The sequence below is a fragment of the Phasianus colchicus genome, chromosome 12 (genome assembly GCF_987193195.1).
Source record: "Phasianus colchicus chromosome 12, bPhaCol1.hap1.1, whole genome shotgun sequence".
NCBI lineage: Eukaryota > Metazoa > Chordata > Aves > Galliformes > Phasianidae > Phasianus > Phasianus colchicus.
The window spans coordinates 6,995,719-7,011,350 of record NC_143447.1 but is presented as its reverse complement, the minus strand read 5'-3'; the positions used below and the strand labels follow the sequence as shown (position 1 = coordinate 7,011,350).

Genomic DNA, 15,632 nt, shown 5'->3' with positions numbered 1-15,632 from the left:
GTGTTTCTGCAGCGATGGCAGTGACAAAGGGGCACTTTCACCAGTACAGATTCTTATGAGCACAGCATGCAGGCTCTTGTTCAAGTCTGGTGAAAATGCATTGCTAATGGTGGTTGCTATGTTGAAAAAGGAGGTTTGGAACTGATAATATGCTTTATGAAATAGTGCTATTGTGTTCTTTTTATCTGTTATAGTTTCCATGGGAACAAGTAGGAGGCATTACATTCAGAGCAACAGACCTAAACTAGCTTTGTTGTGGTTACAACACATGCAAGTTACTGAGAGAGGCATCAAATTAATGTTTGTATGGCTAACAAATAACAGACACTATTACAAATTAGTTATTACTTTGCCTGGCTGACATCTCATCTTCAGCAATGCCTTCAGCATGCTATTTCATGCATCATAATATACTTCTCGTACTAAAGGGTTAAAGAGCCCTGTTTCCCCAGGATGCCATTTAAATGGCACTTGAGATAATATTCAGCACTATTCCAAACTCTACCTAAATATTTGTTATTTGTCTGCATGTTGTACATTTAGTTCTGATCACACACGACCTGCTAACACTGATGTGCACTTAATGATGCTGCTTTTCAAAAGGCTCCACTTGTCTGAAACTGTCCCTTGCACTGTTTAATTTTACTATTGTGTTAATCTAATACCACTTCAATTAAATGTCTTTCAGAACTTTTATTGGATTTGTTCACTAAACAAGAGGAAGAGCATTTGGTTATCTTTAGAGTATTAAGAAAAAGAGCTATTTGTTATGAAATGTGATTAAATGCTTTTTAGCCATATAGGGTCATTTAGGAACAATATTTAAGTTCAGAGGGGTAGCTGTGAATTCAGAGGTCTAGATGCACAAGCAACTCTGACAGCTCCTGCTGTACAGGTGACCAACACTTGGCTGCCACCCTTCCTTTGCCTGCACATGAAGCTCTGGCTGTTCCTGGGACAGGGACTGTGCATTCAGCTCAGAGTGCCCAATACTGACAGTACTTGGTTCATAAAACCCAGGTGGATACTGATGATGGGAGGATGACTGAGGGATGAGTAATTGCTGGTACCTCCAGAGAAATGAGGTCATCAACATTTTCCTGTGTTTGAGAAACGAAGAATTAATCTTAATTAACTGCAGCATTTAAAATGCCCGTTCTGTCCCTTGAGCTTGCATCAGGTAGTTATAAGAAGCAAGGGGGAAGGCCATGTGAACACGGTAACTTTCAGGCACAATAATAACATTCTGCCCTGCCAATCCTTTCCTGTAAAGCTGTGACACAGCATTTCCTTGTATCATTCCACTAAATTCAGTCGTCTACAGCTGCCTGTTAAGAAGCCACTGGATGTGCCCTCAACACACATCACTGAGCTTAGTCACTGATTTCCAATGCATTTTCTATTATCTGTGTATGTTTGGTGTGTGAGGTTAATTAGGGAGAGGGCTGCTCCTCAGCAAAGGTGGACAACCTTTGCTATAATCTGTTTTGTCTTTTGAAATACATTATTAAAGAAGGAGCCCCAGGGAAGAAGCTGGCAGAAGGATACCCTCCGGTAACAACTTGACTGGCAGCAACAATACAAAGTACATTGAAAGTACCTGTGAAAACTTCCTGTGCAGTAGGAAGTAGAGGCAGTAATTCCCTTTGTTTTAAAAGGTACCTTAGCACAACTATTTCATAACAGTCATATATATCTACTAGCGTTATCCATATGATACTAAGCTGCTTTATTTTCTTCTCTCCAGGATGAAAAGAATCAAGTATTAACAACAAACATCTGGCTACAAATGGTGAGTTCTGAGGAAAAAAGCATGTTTATTCCTCCTTCGTTCTTTGCATTTAATCTGGTGCAGGTATAAATTTTAGGAAGCTTCCATGCTTCTGTTCTGTGTCTCACTACACAGTGCACAAAGCTAAGGTGAATGGCAGTCTGCAGAGCTGAGATTTAGGGCCTGATGCTGTTTCAGACATTTCTGAAAACTTTTTAAGAAATTGAGTCACCACAGCTGGGTGGGTTACAAACTCACCTTAGCCGATTTAAGCCATTCTAGATTAATCATCACAAGATACCCAGAGTTCCAGGAAGGTGCAAGTTCCTTATCACCCACTTCAACAAATCCATTACATTGTGGTAAATCATTTATTTGTGAAAAAGAACTATACATGTATGAAATGCATTTCATCTGTTGTGATCAGAACTCTGAAAATCACCAGGAAGTTCAGGGGGAAATTTATTCCAAAGAGATGGATTATTTCATGCTATCTGCTGCTGTTGTCCAAATGAATGCCTCTGCTGTCCCGTTTGCTTTGCTTTTAATCTGTCTCCATAAGAAACTGCATGAAGATTTTAATTAAAATGGACATGCTGTTCTCATGTTGCTCAAAATACTGTTTTTTAAATAAAAATTATCATCTTATTTTTACTGTGTAAATGAGAATTTTTAATGATATTGCTCCAAATTCCATCTCTCAGTTGTATGATAAATGTGTATTTGAACATATTTTCAGTTTCCCAACATTCAGCTGAGAGCACTTTTTCCTCATTTCCCTGTTTATTCTGCATGCATATGGTGTTTGTTTTTCAAGCAGTAGCTTTGTTTTACCTTTTGTTGCAGTGTTTACTTTCTACAGTTGTCAGAGGCTTTTCGGACTTAACATACCTCTATTACTGCCACAGACAGCACAGCAGAGAACTTTGCCCCCCCATTAACTCAAGGCTGACATTACTGGGAAGGAATGTTAATCACTTCTTAGTAAATTGAACAGTCAAGATCTCTGTAAAAGTATTTGAATTTCTTCTTTCTTTAAGATGAATTAGTGAGAGAGTAGCTCTTAAGCAAAGGAGCCTACGCAGATTTATTCTGATGGGAATCAGTTTGGGAACTGGTTTACCACTTAAGATTTAGAATTAAAAAGATGCCTCTTACCATACTGACTACTGGCCTCCTAACCATAATTTCTACTACAGATCTGTGTTTCACAAAGATGAAATACAGCATGGCAGTTTTTTCCATACTGCAGAGGCCAGGATGAGAACTGGCATTTCATTTCCATCTTACAGAAACTGCATGGGCTAAGTAAAGCTTTACAGAAGAGTTTCATTTTTCAAGACAAGCATGCTGCTTCAGCAGAAACTTTATATCTTTCTGTTTCTTTAATCAGATCACTTAGTCTAAATATATCATTTTTCCTTTGACTGTAACACTTTTATGGAGGATCTCTCCCACTCAGTGGTAGGCCTCAGGAAAGAAATGAAAGACTATTTGGATGACCTAGAAAGAATAGTGTGGCTATTCCATTTGTTCACAAAGAAGAGTTGACTTGGAAGAAGCATTCAGCTTGTGCTATTTTAGAGACTTATTTAAGAGTAAGATTAAAACTGTCAAACATAATGTGTTTTTGGCTTTGAGTTGTAACAAAAACAGTTGCTGTAATTACTTACCAGGAAAAAAAAGTGACAATTCATACTCAAGAAGCTATCAATTATTTTCCCTCTCCTTGTCCTTTCTGAGACTTTGTTTTTTCCCCCTAAGGAAATTCTTTTTTAAAAAAAAATGTGTGTTCACTGCATTTCTTTTGATTTATTCATCTTAGTATTTACTGTATGAGGAGCATGTTATGGTCACAATGAGCAGATCGTGTGATGTAGCCACTCATCATGGCCTATGTACACATTAAAAAAAACAGCAACAACAACAAAAAAAAAAACAACCAAGTGTTTCTGTCTTCACTGTATGCTACACAGATTCAAAGCATACTTAATGGCAAACATATAACATTTTATTGTGCTAAATGGTCTGCAATGAGAAGTTTTTTCCTGTATATGCATCTTCACTCCCTCTCTTGATATGCAATGCATATAGTCAGAGATGTATATTGAATATGTTTTGTCTAGTCATCACAGAAATACCAAAGTATGAAAAACTAACCAGGGAGAAGGGAGAAGAAATCTAGTTTATATACAGACTCTTCGATTGTTGGATTGTTGGCTCTATCTACATGGCAGTACTGGTTGGTATCAAAATCTTAAACATATCCAGGTTTCAGTAGGAGCCTTTCCTAGTCACACAGATTAATATTAAACCAAATACTCGTAGATGCTTGCTTTGCTAATCTCTATCAAACATGCTTTAGCTGCAGGGGAAACAGTAGCTCTGAAATTAAAACAAAATTGGACAGCTCACATCCAGCTTGATGAGAAACTGTAGAAGTTGGCAAAATGGAGCAGTCCCAATCTGTTTAGCATAATTTCTAATCCAGACTTCAGACATAAGTTTGCTGTCACCCTTTGGACTGTCTTTATAGCATTCAGTGGTGCGGTGTGCTCTACCACACTAGCTACAATAATTGCTAGAAGTTGTTATAATCAGAAATTACTGTATATATTGGCATTACTGTAACACAGTTCAGATGGCAATCAACCTGGGTGGGAAGCCAGTGAGCTGAGTAGCTCCTCCATGGCCCCACAGCCCCAGCCAAGGGCCTACTAGTCAGAAAGTGATTTGTTCTGACAGCTACTGAAAAAGAGTAACCCAAAGCCAACAAGAGCCCACAGATTTAAACAGGACAGCTCAAAACACACTTCAAATGGTTTACGTTACTGGTAAAATAAATAAATGAAAATATCATGAAGATCTTGGTATTTCTAAATTCTACACAAGATGAAGTGGTAAAAAGTTCAGTATAAAATAATATAAGGTAAAAGTGGAAGTAAAAATCCTGAAAAAATAGATGAGAAGCCATTGATCAGTTCATAGGAGATGTGTATAGACGGGCATGAATAAGACTCATAGTTTGTAATTAGAAAAGAAAAAGCTAAGAGCAGAGATATTGAAGATCTCTGTAAAAACCACTATTTGGAGAGCAAAAGGAAGAAAAGCAATTCACAATGCTGGTCATTTGTCGAGGTGACAAGGAGCTAAAAACTGTTAGTAAAAAATGAGAAATACATGGAAGCACATGCCAAGAAACCCAGATCTAAACCCTGTTGGATTGACCACACCAGAATCTATGCCTATACTGATAGCCACACTGCCACCAGGGCAGTAGCCTGCAGTGCAGGAAGTGCCAGTGGGAAGGGAGCTTCTGCAGCAGCTGCTGGGCACTGCTTCAGAGGTTGGCTAACCTCAGGCTACAGGAGCTGCTAGTATTAACTGCTCAACCATTTCAATTGCTTTTCCCTATCAGCAGTCTGTTGGCTGCTCTACCACACATCTGTAATCAAGTTATTACAATGTAAGAATTCACAAACACAGAAAACAAAGTTGTCTCTGAAGAAAAAATGTAACTGAAGTTAAGTATGAATTATAAAACAAAACCTGTTGTGTCCCAACTTGCTACCTGAAACAGCACGAACAATAAAATAGAGGCATCTCGAATCTTCTTTTATAGGCTGTTACATATGCATTGTAGTGTGAATTATGCTTTTGAGTGAGCTCTTGGTGGCCTATTCACCCTTTCCAAGTTTTTCATTGTCTGAATCTAAATAATAACCTGAACACGAAAGCATGTATTGTTTCAGGCTATATTGTCTGGAGAGCTACAGTAAGGCAATGAATAAGCTAATCTAACTTACTTTCTGTCTGTATGTCTTAGTACTGGACAGATCATTACTTACAGTGGAATGTGTCTGAATACCCTGGAGTGAAGAACGTCCGCTTTCCTGATGGACTGATTTGGAAGCCAGATATTCTTCTCTATAACAGGTGGAAATACTTTTCTTTTCCTGTGGGGAAGGAGAGAAGATAAGACAAATGACATAGCCATCTAATCAAAATGGCTAGGTTCTGAGCATCTGGAATGCTAGAAAATAACCATTCTCTTGTTTATACAATGGGAGGTCATATTTGCAAGTACTCAGTAAATAACAACATCCTCCCTACCACCAATTCTCATTAGAATCTGTGTGATGATTAGAAAATCAGATTTTTCTGGCTATGTTTAGTAATACAGATAGTGATAATTTTCTCTTTAGGTTTTTTTTTTGGTCTAAATATTTAACAATGACTTCAAATGTGACTTGTGACTGCTTGCCTAATTTCACTAGAAGCAGGATGGCTAAATGTCTGTAAGAAAGTTTGCATTTTTTGCACATATTTCAAGCATTAAAACAGTCTGCCCAGGGAGATGATGGAGTCACTGTCCAGGAGATGCTCATGAAAGGTGTAGTTGTGGCACTGAGGAATAAGGTTTAGTGGGTATGGTGGTGATGGGTTGGGCTTTATGATCTTAGAGGTCTTTTCCAACCTTAATGATTCGATGGTTCTATATCCACTTTTAGTGTCTTTCCATATTCCCACTACAAAAATAGCTAGACCTTAAGCTGCTCTTCTCTTCAAACTATCTGTTCTTCGTTGGGCTTACTTTAGGGGCAGATTACCTTCAATCTGCTAAGAAACATTGCATTTAGTGTTTCCTGTAAGTTGAAATAGTAATGAATCTGAATCAATTTTCCTTCACTGTTTCCTTTAAGATGAATCAGTAAGGAATCTGAATCAATTTTCCTTATGTTCCTCGCAATTAGACAAGGAATTGTTTGCTTGCACTGTAACTCTTCACACTTTGCTGCTACCGAGCAAGACCTGTGGATGTGCCTATACTTTTAGGGCAGTCTGAATTTTGAAGAGCAAATAGTCTTCTTGGTTTTAATTATTCTATACTAAGCAATTGCAAGAGGAAGCCCCAAGGAAAAGCACTAAGTTCTTTATCTCCAATAGGCCCAGATTAAACAAGACCTGCCTATGCATCATTATATTTCAAAAAATTCACTTGCTGACAGCCCAGTTTCCTGCTGTCTGTTGTCTCAAGATGAAAGACCATTTCTGCCTCTCTCAGAGGCTTTGGTCAGAGTACACTGTGCACATATAGCAGTGCAGTCTCCTGTCTGAATGCTCAAGCAACCCTTATAAGGTTCTTTCTTTGTGAGTAAAGGTGTTCTGCTGTCTCTGGCATAGATGTAACCACACAGATGAAATGCCAGTGCAAAGTCGGGGCAAGCAGCTCGCAGGTCAGTGAGTGAGCACTGATTTCTGGCGTCTCTCTTCAGAAGTTTATCTCCATGCAGGGACTGCTGGGGAGTCTCCTTTCCCATCAGAACTGTCCTGTTAAAGCACTGGAAGATGTCTGCTCTTTAACAAGTTGTCCTTTTCTGCTGTTGTGTTATGCCCTCTTGCAGTTCCTCAGGTACTGGAAAGACCATCTGCTTTGTACGTGCTGCACTGGTTCTTTTGTGGAAGACAGGGTACTTGGTTATGTATTTGCCTGTGCAGGTGACAGGAACCTTTTGTCTTCTTCCGCATCTCTGCCATATGCTCAGAAGACAGCCTTGTGCTGAGCATCACCCCAATTCCCCCTCTGCATGGCGGGAGCCACCTTTTGTTGCAGCAATACCCATATAGTAGCAGGACTCGGCCTGTCAGCTGCAGCTGTGCTGTCCCTCTGCCACTTACTGATCACCTTTGTGATTAATGTCACTGTCACAGCTGTTGTGAATTGCAATGCTGTGACAACAGCACACAATGACAGCGTTTGACAGCATACTTCTCCCCAGGGCCTCCATGACTGCTTTGCTTACAGCATGCGTCTGTGCCTCTCCCAAAGGTACAATTACCACTAAGTGATTTGAGGGGAGCTCTACTCAAGTTCCCCATACTGTAAGCGCCTGTCAGAATCACTTCTTGTTTCTGGTTCAAGCACTGCAATTAGTGCTTCAGTTGTCCATACACTAGCTGAATAATGCTCTGTACATAAACAGTACACGTGCTGTGTATTCCTGAACAGACAGATCTGCAACACTGACCTTGCTTAAGGTATTTTTCACTGCAAATTTGTTATTTTGAGTATCTTTTCCTACCTAGCTTGATTTCATAAATGAGAGCATTCTTGGGAAAGTCCCACACATCAGTCCTTTTCTCAGTAATGCCCTGGGTAGCTGGTACTCTACAACAGCAGGCTAGAAGTTTCCAGAGGAAGGCATCACACATACCATCTATCTGAGAGGCTTTCTGTGCATCTGACTACTATGCATCAACGTTTAAGTATGCGTATCCAAAATTAAAGTGTGATTTTAGCAATTTTCAACTATATTTCATAATATTCATGCAACCATGCTAACTGTAGCTGAAGCACATTACACAATGAGAAGGACAACTTAACACCTGGAAAACCAGCAGCTATACTGCCTTTTATTATGTGCCTGTTGTAAAGAGACCGGGCCCAGTTCATCTGTGGGTTTTGTGAGGGAAGTGAATCTTGGGTTGTGTACAAATGATTGCAGGATTGCATTAGTGTCATGTCTGGCCCTCTTCCACTTTGCTAGTTTTACTACATTTATTAGTTCTTATTTCTAGTGGTATTATTTTTCAAGTGGCCACACAGTGCTCATGAGTTCATGGAATAATGAAAATTCTGGTAGCTGTGTCTCAATTTCATTTTTCCTCTTTTATAAACCTGAGATTCTCCAGATAAGTCCCAGTGGAATTGTATCTGGTAAGTGTAGCTGTGTCATCTCAATGTCTCGCAGTCTATAACTTTTTTCAAGTCGTTAGACTTGAAAAAGAGAAGTAGCAGAGATAATTTTCTTTCATTGTATTAAAGCACAAAATCTCATAAAGCAAAGGCTTTTCTTCTTAGCATAATCCCAACTGAAGCACTGCATTTCAGAAAACAATCAGAAGCTCAGTGTAGAAAACCATATGCTCCTTTTCCTGAAGAAAAAATATTTTCAGGATATTTAAATACTGCGTCTAAGTATCTTTTGATGTTCTTTTAAAAATATTTCTTATTAAAACCCAAACATATGGCAATGAAACCTAGGTTCCTTTTTCACTTCTGTGTTCATTTTTTAAATGTTACATTTACAAATAGCCAGGAACAACAAACTGTTCTGGGCTTCCAAGACCTCTGCTCAAGGGAAAAAGACTCAAATCTAACCTAGGAAGCTAAGAATTTTATTTCTAGTTATTGCTTTCCACTTGTAAGCAATTTGTTCAGTATGGATATTTTCCCTAAATTTGAGTATGTGGCTTGATTTTCATAAGGTAGCCCTTATTAAATTCAAATTACTGCAAATACTTGTCTATATCCAACATAGAAACCTGTTGCAGAAGTCTGATTTCCTAAGGAAACAAGAATTACGCAATTACAGTGTATGCATGCTTGCACACCTGTCTGTGTGTGATTCTTCTTCCTGCCTTTTCTTCCAACATCATTTGAAACCATTCCTGCAGCATTTGGCAGTGCAGCGAGGAGACATCGTAGCAGTACCAGCCAGTACCAGTTCCTTACAGACGTCAGGAAAATGGGCAACCAAGTTGAGGAGGGAGAACATTTAGTGCTCCAGCCAGAAGAGAAGCTGCAACATGAGCTTAGCCTGTTAAGCATCGGAGAATCCAGCCATGAGCTGTGAAGCTGAAGGAGAGCGGCCTGCATTCCTTCCATTGACAAGAACTGATTTGCCTTTTTCCCTGGGATCCATTCACACTACATATTCAATATTTAAACTCTTCATCTCATCTTCAAATTAAGTTCAAATTAAACAGTTGCAAAGACACTAACAGATAACTTTCAATACTGCAAACTTTCTACTTGCCACTGGAAAAAGTGCAATTCCAGATAGGCAAGTAATTATTTGGATATAGCTTTTCTTGTCTGCGTATTTCACAGATCAGTCCAGATATCTAATAATTTGTTTGAAATATAGAAGGTGAAATGTAAAGTGACAAAGACTAAGATAATGACTAAGATGGGCTTTTAAGATACGCAATTTTGTATCAGAGTAGGTCATTCATTCATTCATTCATTCATTCATTCATTTATTTATAGAATATTTCAATTGGGCCTGCTATGCTACTGGAAGAATATTCCCCTTACTATACTTACTTTTTTGCTAGAATTATGAACATTTCACTTTCTCCCCATTTCAGATTCTCTCCGCAGTTTTCTGACAATGCTTTACAAGGTGATTAGGCAGTGATAAGATAGCAGCCACTGCTGGGCAGGGACCTGATACCTGCCACTGTCACACACAGAGCCGGCACTGGCCTTCGGCTCAGCATGTGCTCTGGCTGCAGCAGGCAGCCGGACCGGGATGTCCCTGTGTGCATTCGTGTGTGTGGTGCTGGTGGGCTCGGTGCTCTCCTGCTCCCACCATCCCTGCAAGGTAGATATCTCATCTTGCTCTCTCTTGCACAAATGAAAGCCCAAGAAGGAGCCGCTGTTAAATGTAGACTGCAAGAGAACAGATTTCCCTGTACAATTGCTTGAGAAGTTTTTTAAAAGTGCTTACTATCCAAATGGAAATCAATAGAGCCATGCACTGTAGCAAATCCCGCAGGGTAAATGAGCAGAGGGAATGAGGTGATTCACCTCCGCTTAAGCTGTTAATCAGGAACAAGTCCAATAGTATTAAGGCATTTACCCTGAGACCACAGAAAACTGGTGCCAGGAGTAGAGCTGACAAGCTTTATCTTGGGGAGAAAGAATCCTTTTATGAAAAAGAAATATCTTCTCAGATATTTTGAGCCAAAGACCATATAACCCACTTTGTTTCTTCCCTGTTCTAGTGCTGATGAAAGATTTGATGCTACATTTCACACTAATGTTTTAGTCAATTCTTCGGGACATTGCCAATATCTGCCACCAGGTAGGCTGTTTCCATATCATAAATTCTAATAACTCAGACTGCTTATATATGGTGTGCTTTCAAATTTGACAGAAATTCATCGGTATTTTACTTATCTAACCATCATCTGCTGGATTTAAAACTAGATGCATCCTGAATGTGGTTAATGCTTTTGTATGAAAACCACCATAGAAGATTTCTTATTGGCATCACTTAAATTATTCTGTCATAATACGCTATTACAGAAGCATGAAGTATAAGAAGATAAAAAATAAAAGCCCTTTATGTAACAAGTCATTGTTTATTGAATCAAAGGTAATCTCTCAATAAAAATGTATTTCATTAACATGGCTGTTTCTCCTATTAGCACGTTACTTTTATAATGAGATGCTTAGAAACATGGTATGGGACGTACCATCTATTTGAAATGACTCACTGAATTCTTCATCAAAACGGTTTTGAATCTGGAAGGAACACAGTCTGTGTCTGGTCCTTTGATATCTGAACTGTCTCTGGGTGTGTTTCAGTGGATTTCTGTTCCTGTTCCCCAACTCAATTACCACAATTCTCAGAATTACTTCTGCCTAGAATTAGAATTTTAGATATACAGCAATAGAGCCAAGTGCTTTCCAGGCAAATTAAATCTGAGATCTCCAGAAGACATCAGGGTTCACTTCTTATTTTATCCAGTAATAGAAATAAGAGAAGCACTGTGCATACTCTGCCGCATTTCTTTCTAACACACAATATCTAGAGAATGGAGCTCTTCTCTGAATCATTTCCTACTACGTGCCTAAGTGTAGTTCAAAAATAGTTTACAACATCAACACATTAATAGTGCAGTTCCTTCCCTTTTCTGTAACTGACTTTTGCTCTTCACATCTCAAGACACAGCTGAGATCAAGTATGCTTTACAAGTAAATGCCAAAAGATGCAATGTAGAACAAGATCAGGTTACAAAAGAGACATGAAATATCATGGAATGAGCATTTCAATTTAGTGTTCTTGTTTAAAATCCAATCTAGGCATATTTAAAAGCTCGTGCTACATAGATGTGCGTTGGTTTCCATTTGATGTTCAGAAGTGTAACCTGAAGTTTGGCTCTTGGACATACGGAGGCTGGTCCTTAGACTTACAAATGCAAGAAGCAGATATATCTGGCTATATTTCAAATGGAGAGTGGGATTTAGTAGGTAAGCTCTTCATTATTTGTATACACTCTGAACTTGCAGCCTTATCAGCACTTCACTGCTGAAATGGGTAGAATAACAATTGAGAAATGAAGACAGAAATTAAATTAATAAATGACCATGGTGGTGGTGTTTAAAGCTGTGGGAACAGACTTAAGATGAGAATCAACATTAAAAAGTGAGCTTGAATTCAGTATACATTTTTATCTATTTTTCCATTATTACCTGATAAAAATGACGTATTTTGGAATTAAATTTGAAGAAGCAGCTTTACCCATAGCAAGGCTAAAAAAGCTATGTTTATTTATTTCTAAAACAATCTCTCCATAATCTGTTGACATTAATGTTGTGTGTCCTTCCTTTTCCCTTTTACACAGGAATTCCTGGGAAGAGAACTGAGAGCTTTTATGAGTGCTGTAAAGAACCATACCCAGATATAACATTCACAGTAACTATGAGACGCAGGACTCTCTACTATGGACTCAACCTTCTTATTCCCTGCGTACTGATATCAGCACTTGCCTTATTAGTCTTTCTGCTTCCAGCAGACTCAGGAGAAAAGATCTCACTAGGTAAATATTACCAAATGAAGAAAGTTGTCATTTTAAAATTTCTTTTTGAACAATCTTGGGGAACAAGGAGGCATAGTTTATGTGTCCTGTTCTGCCTCATCAACTGTTTTTACTGTGTGTGATCCTGAAGACCAGGTGTCACTGTTTAACCTTTGCTGCAAAAGCTTTAGGGGACGCCAGAGCTGTGAAAGGCAGAAATTCCCACCGCCCAACCAGAAGCATGATGATTCGTAACTATCATCCTTCAGAAGAAAGGATTCATTTTTTCATGTTTAATTGCTGAAGGAAAAACTCCACATTCACTGATTTAAACTTAAGCTTACAAATCTGCATTTCAGCGCCTCAACGTGGCATTCTTCTTAATGGTTCCTTTTAATAACGAGTCGTGTTAAGAGCCTAGGATTACTTTTTGGCTGCTCAGAAAGACTGATTCCATTTAACTGCTACATTCTATTTTTAATAGCAATTTAAAACTAAATTATTGGCTTGTGAAAGAAGTCTGATGAGTTTAGATACTTGATCCTTAAGATGGTGGTTAGATATGCAATGAAATATTTTGCCTCATTCAACACTGCAAATACACTGGCTTCTACTAAATGAATGCAGCTGCTAAATGCTAAACATTTCTCCAGAAAACAATTAAACTGAGTAGTGGCCTCCCTAGCCATGAACTCCCTCCACATTTTTAAGATGAATTCTTTGTTCCTAAATCCTTTTCCACCTGACAGTGGTTCCCTGTTGTTTCAGATGAGTCCTGAGAAAAGAACAGGGCCCTGTTCTGAGAGATGGGGACTACTGACAAATGAGCTGTCACACCTTGCACACAGCCACACGCAGAACCCAGCCACCAGTACTGAAAAACGTCCAAGTCCATCCAATACAACAAAGCAAATTCTTTTTCAGGAATCTTATGTATTACACTACCTGTACTGTAGCTTCCACACCAATTAATCAAGTCTCATAAGCTCAAATACCACAAATCACATCATGTTTCTAAAGCAAATGAGGAACAAGAAGTACTTTGATTCACCTCAGCTAATTAGCAAATAGTGATAAAAGCTGAACAGTTATAAGGATCTAAAAATACACACAGCCATGCAAGTTCAGAAAACTGAGAGTCCATCAAAACCTTCCTAGTCACAGTGGTGTCCTGGGCCAGCACTGACACCAGCCTTACTGCCCTGCTGCTGACCCTGTGGCTGCCAGGGCAGGGCAGGAGCACCAGAGCTGCTGGCCAGGGGCACGGTGGGAATACAGCTGTCTGGCAGAGCACACTGTCTCATGTTCACTTGCTGTCTTACAAGCTACTGACCTGCTTTCGTACTTCACATTTGTTTTTCAGGTATAACAGTTTTATTGTCTCTCACTGTCTTCATGTTACTTGTAGCTGAAATTATGCCAGCAACATCTGATTCCGTGCCCTTAATTGGTAAGCTAATTGCAGCTTTTATTCACTTTTATTTTATGTCAAATGAGAAGCAATGACTTTCATGAAAGCCAGCAGTAAAGCAAACTACATATAGAATGGCCTGCTGCAGTTGAAATAGAAAACAGTGCTCAGGATTGACTGTGCGTGAGTGTGCAGCAGTGACTTCCTTAGGGACAGAAGGTGTCTGGCCCCTCAGTGTGAGGAGTGAGGCAGAGATGCACTGCAGGAAGGAACACCACCATCAGCAAAAGCAGCATAGCCAGAGCTTGCAAGGAGCCTTGAGACTGGGAGAGGGGATGGGACACTGAGAATGGCGCAGGGCTGCAGCAGGGGATTGGCAGCCCTCCAACAGGACTCCCAAGCGGCCTATATTTCCCCAGTGTCAGATAGCATGTGTTGCCAGTTGAAGAATATCTCATATATGTGATGCTCTGTGCAACTTCAGTGCTGTCTGGTCTGAGCAAAGAGGGAAGTGACATCTCATTTTTGGAGAGTGTATGGGAGTCACTTTCCTATCGACGTTGCAGCTGAGACACTACTAGTGAGACACAAGGAACATAGAGCTGGGCACAGTGAAATCTTCCTAGTGCAATTGCTCAAAGAGAAGAAGAAACTTTTAAAAAGAAATGCGACAAATCTCTAAGCTACTGATGAAAAAAAATAAAAGAGGACCACTTTGTCAGTGTTGCTTAGGAAAGGCAGGTGCTCGCTTCTACTGAGACCATTACTGAAGGTTGACTGCCCTCTGAAAACAGCTGCTCTCTGTTTTTGAGAAATCTTTCACCAGTACCTGATGTCACACATATAGCACTACACTAGAAAAATAACTTCATGTCGTGTACATAAGCACTGCTTATAATAGATATAAAACAACATCTGCCAAAGTATACCGCTATAATTAACTGTTTGTTTTGCAGCTCAGTATTTTGCCAGCACCATGATTATTGTTGGCCTCTCTGTTGTTGTCACTGTTATTGTTCTACAATACCATCATCATGATCCAGATGGGGGAAAAATGCCTAAATGGGTAAGATTTGATTGTAATGCTCTATCCATTGCATAAATGTCCGGATCAGAGATGTGACACATTAGCTAGTGATTCATTTGTACTACTTATGGCTAAATAAAAATCTATGCATATATCCTTGCTAAACATTTTGTTTTGAAAGGCAGTTTCACCAGAAATGATGTGTCCAGATACCTTTCTTCTGAGAGAGTGAGAAATATGAATTTATTCATCTTACTTCTATAACCCAAATCTTTACAACAGCTAGAAGCACCTCAGCATTTTGCTGGACCCTAAATCCATAAATAAATATGATTTTCAAATAAGTTGCATATGTCTGGGCAGTCTGGTCTAGCATTAGGTGGAATGGTTGGTGGCCCTGCGTGTGGCAGGGGGGTTGGAGATTCATGATCCTTGAGGTCCCTTCCAACCCTGGCCAATTCTGTGATTCTGTGATTCTGTCAGAAGTGAAACAGGTAGAAGGAAACAGCAGAGTGCTGGTAGAGATTACAAATGCATGGAACAGACTAGCATAAAGGTGCAGCCACTGCAAATTAGCTGATGTGACAGAACTGACAAACTGTCAGTTGCCCACAGCACTCTTGTTAAAGATGGCTGCTGAAGTGAAAGTTGCTCTGAAAATTCTGATCTTCACATCTCTAGTCAAGAGCATCTTTAAAGCGCAGAGAAAAACTGAAGTGTTTTTCTAAGAGTGATCCACAGATACAGTTGGACTCAGTGATCTCAGAGATCTTTTCCAACCCTAATGACTCTATGATTCCATTTAGGGACATCGTTCTATAAGCGGTTCT

General features: G+C 39.4%; 1 protein-coding gene and 1 long non-coding RNA gene across 8 annotated transcripts in view; one reads left to right on the top strand and one right to left on the bottom strand.

The window, feature by feature from the left end:
• The window catches only part of LOC116244643 (uncharacterized), a 126,607-nt gene that overhangs the window by 47,929 nt on the left and 63,046 nt on the right, over nt 1–15,632 (bottom strand). For all 6 annotated transcript variants that reach the window (XR_016470333.1, XR_016470336.1, XR_016470335.1 and 3 more), the window contains exon 3: nt 5,620–5,727. This is a non-coding gene — a long non-coding RNA (uncharacterized LOC116244643). The remainder of the gene's footprint in view (nt 1–5,619; nt 5,728–15,632) is intronic.
• Nucleotides 1–15,632, top strand: part of CHRFAM7A (CHRNA7 (exons 5-10) and FAM7A (exons A-E) fusion) — a 41,119-nt gene that overhangs the window by 20,523 nt on the left and 4,964 nt on the right. For both annotated transcript variants that reach the window (XM_090148793.1, XM_031616471.2), the window contains exons 3-9: nt 1,748–1,792; nt 5,598–5,707; nt 10,565–10,644; nt 11,649–11,816; nt 12,191–12,385; nt 13,728–13,814; nt 14,732–14,841. In XM_090148793.1, coding sequence (XP_090004919.1) covers nt 1,748–1,792; nt 5,598–5,707; nt 10,565–10,644; nt 11,649–11,816; nt 12,191–12,385; nt 13,728–13,814; nt 14,732–14,841 — 795 coding nt within the window. The remainder of the gene's footprint in view (nt 1–1,747; nt 1,793–5,597; nt 5,708–10,564; nt 10,645–11,648; nt 11,817–12,190; nt 12,386–13,727; nt 13,815–14,731; nt 14,842–15,632) is intronic.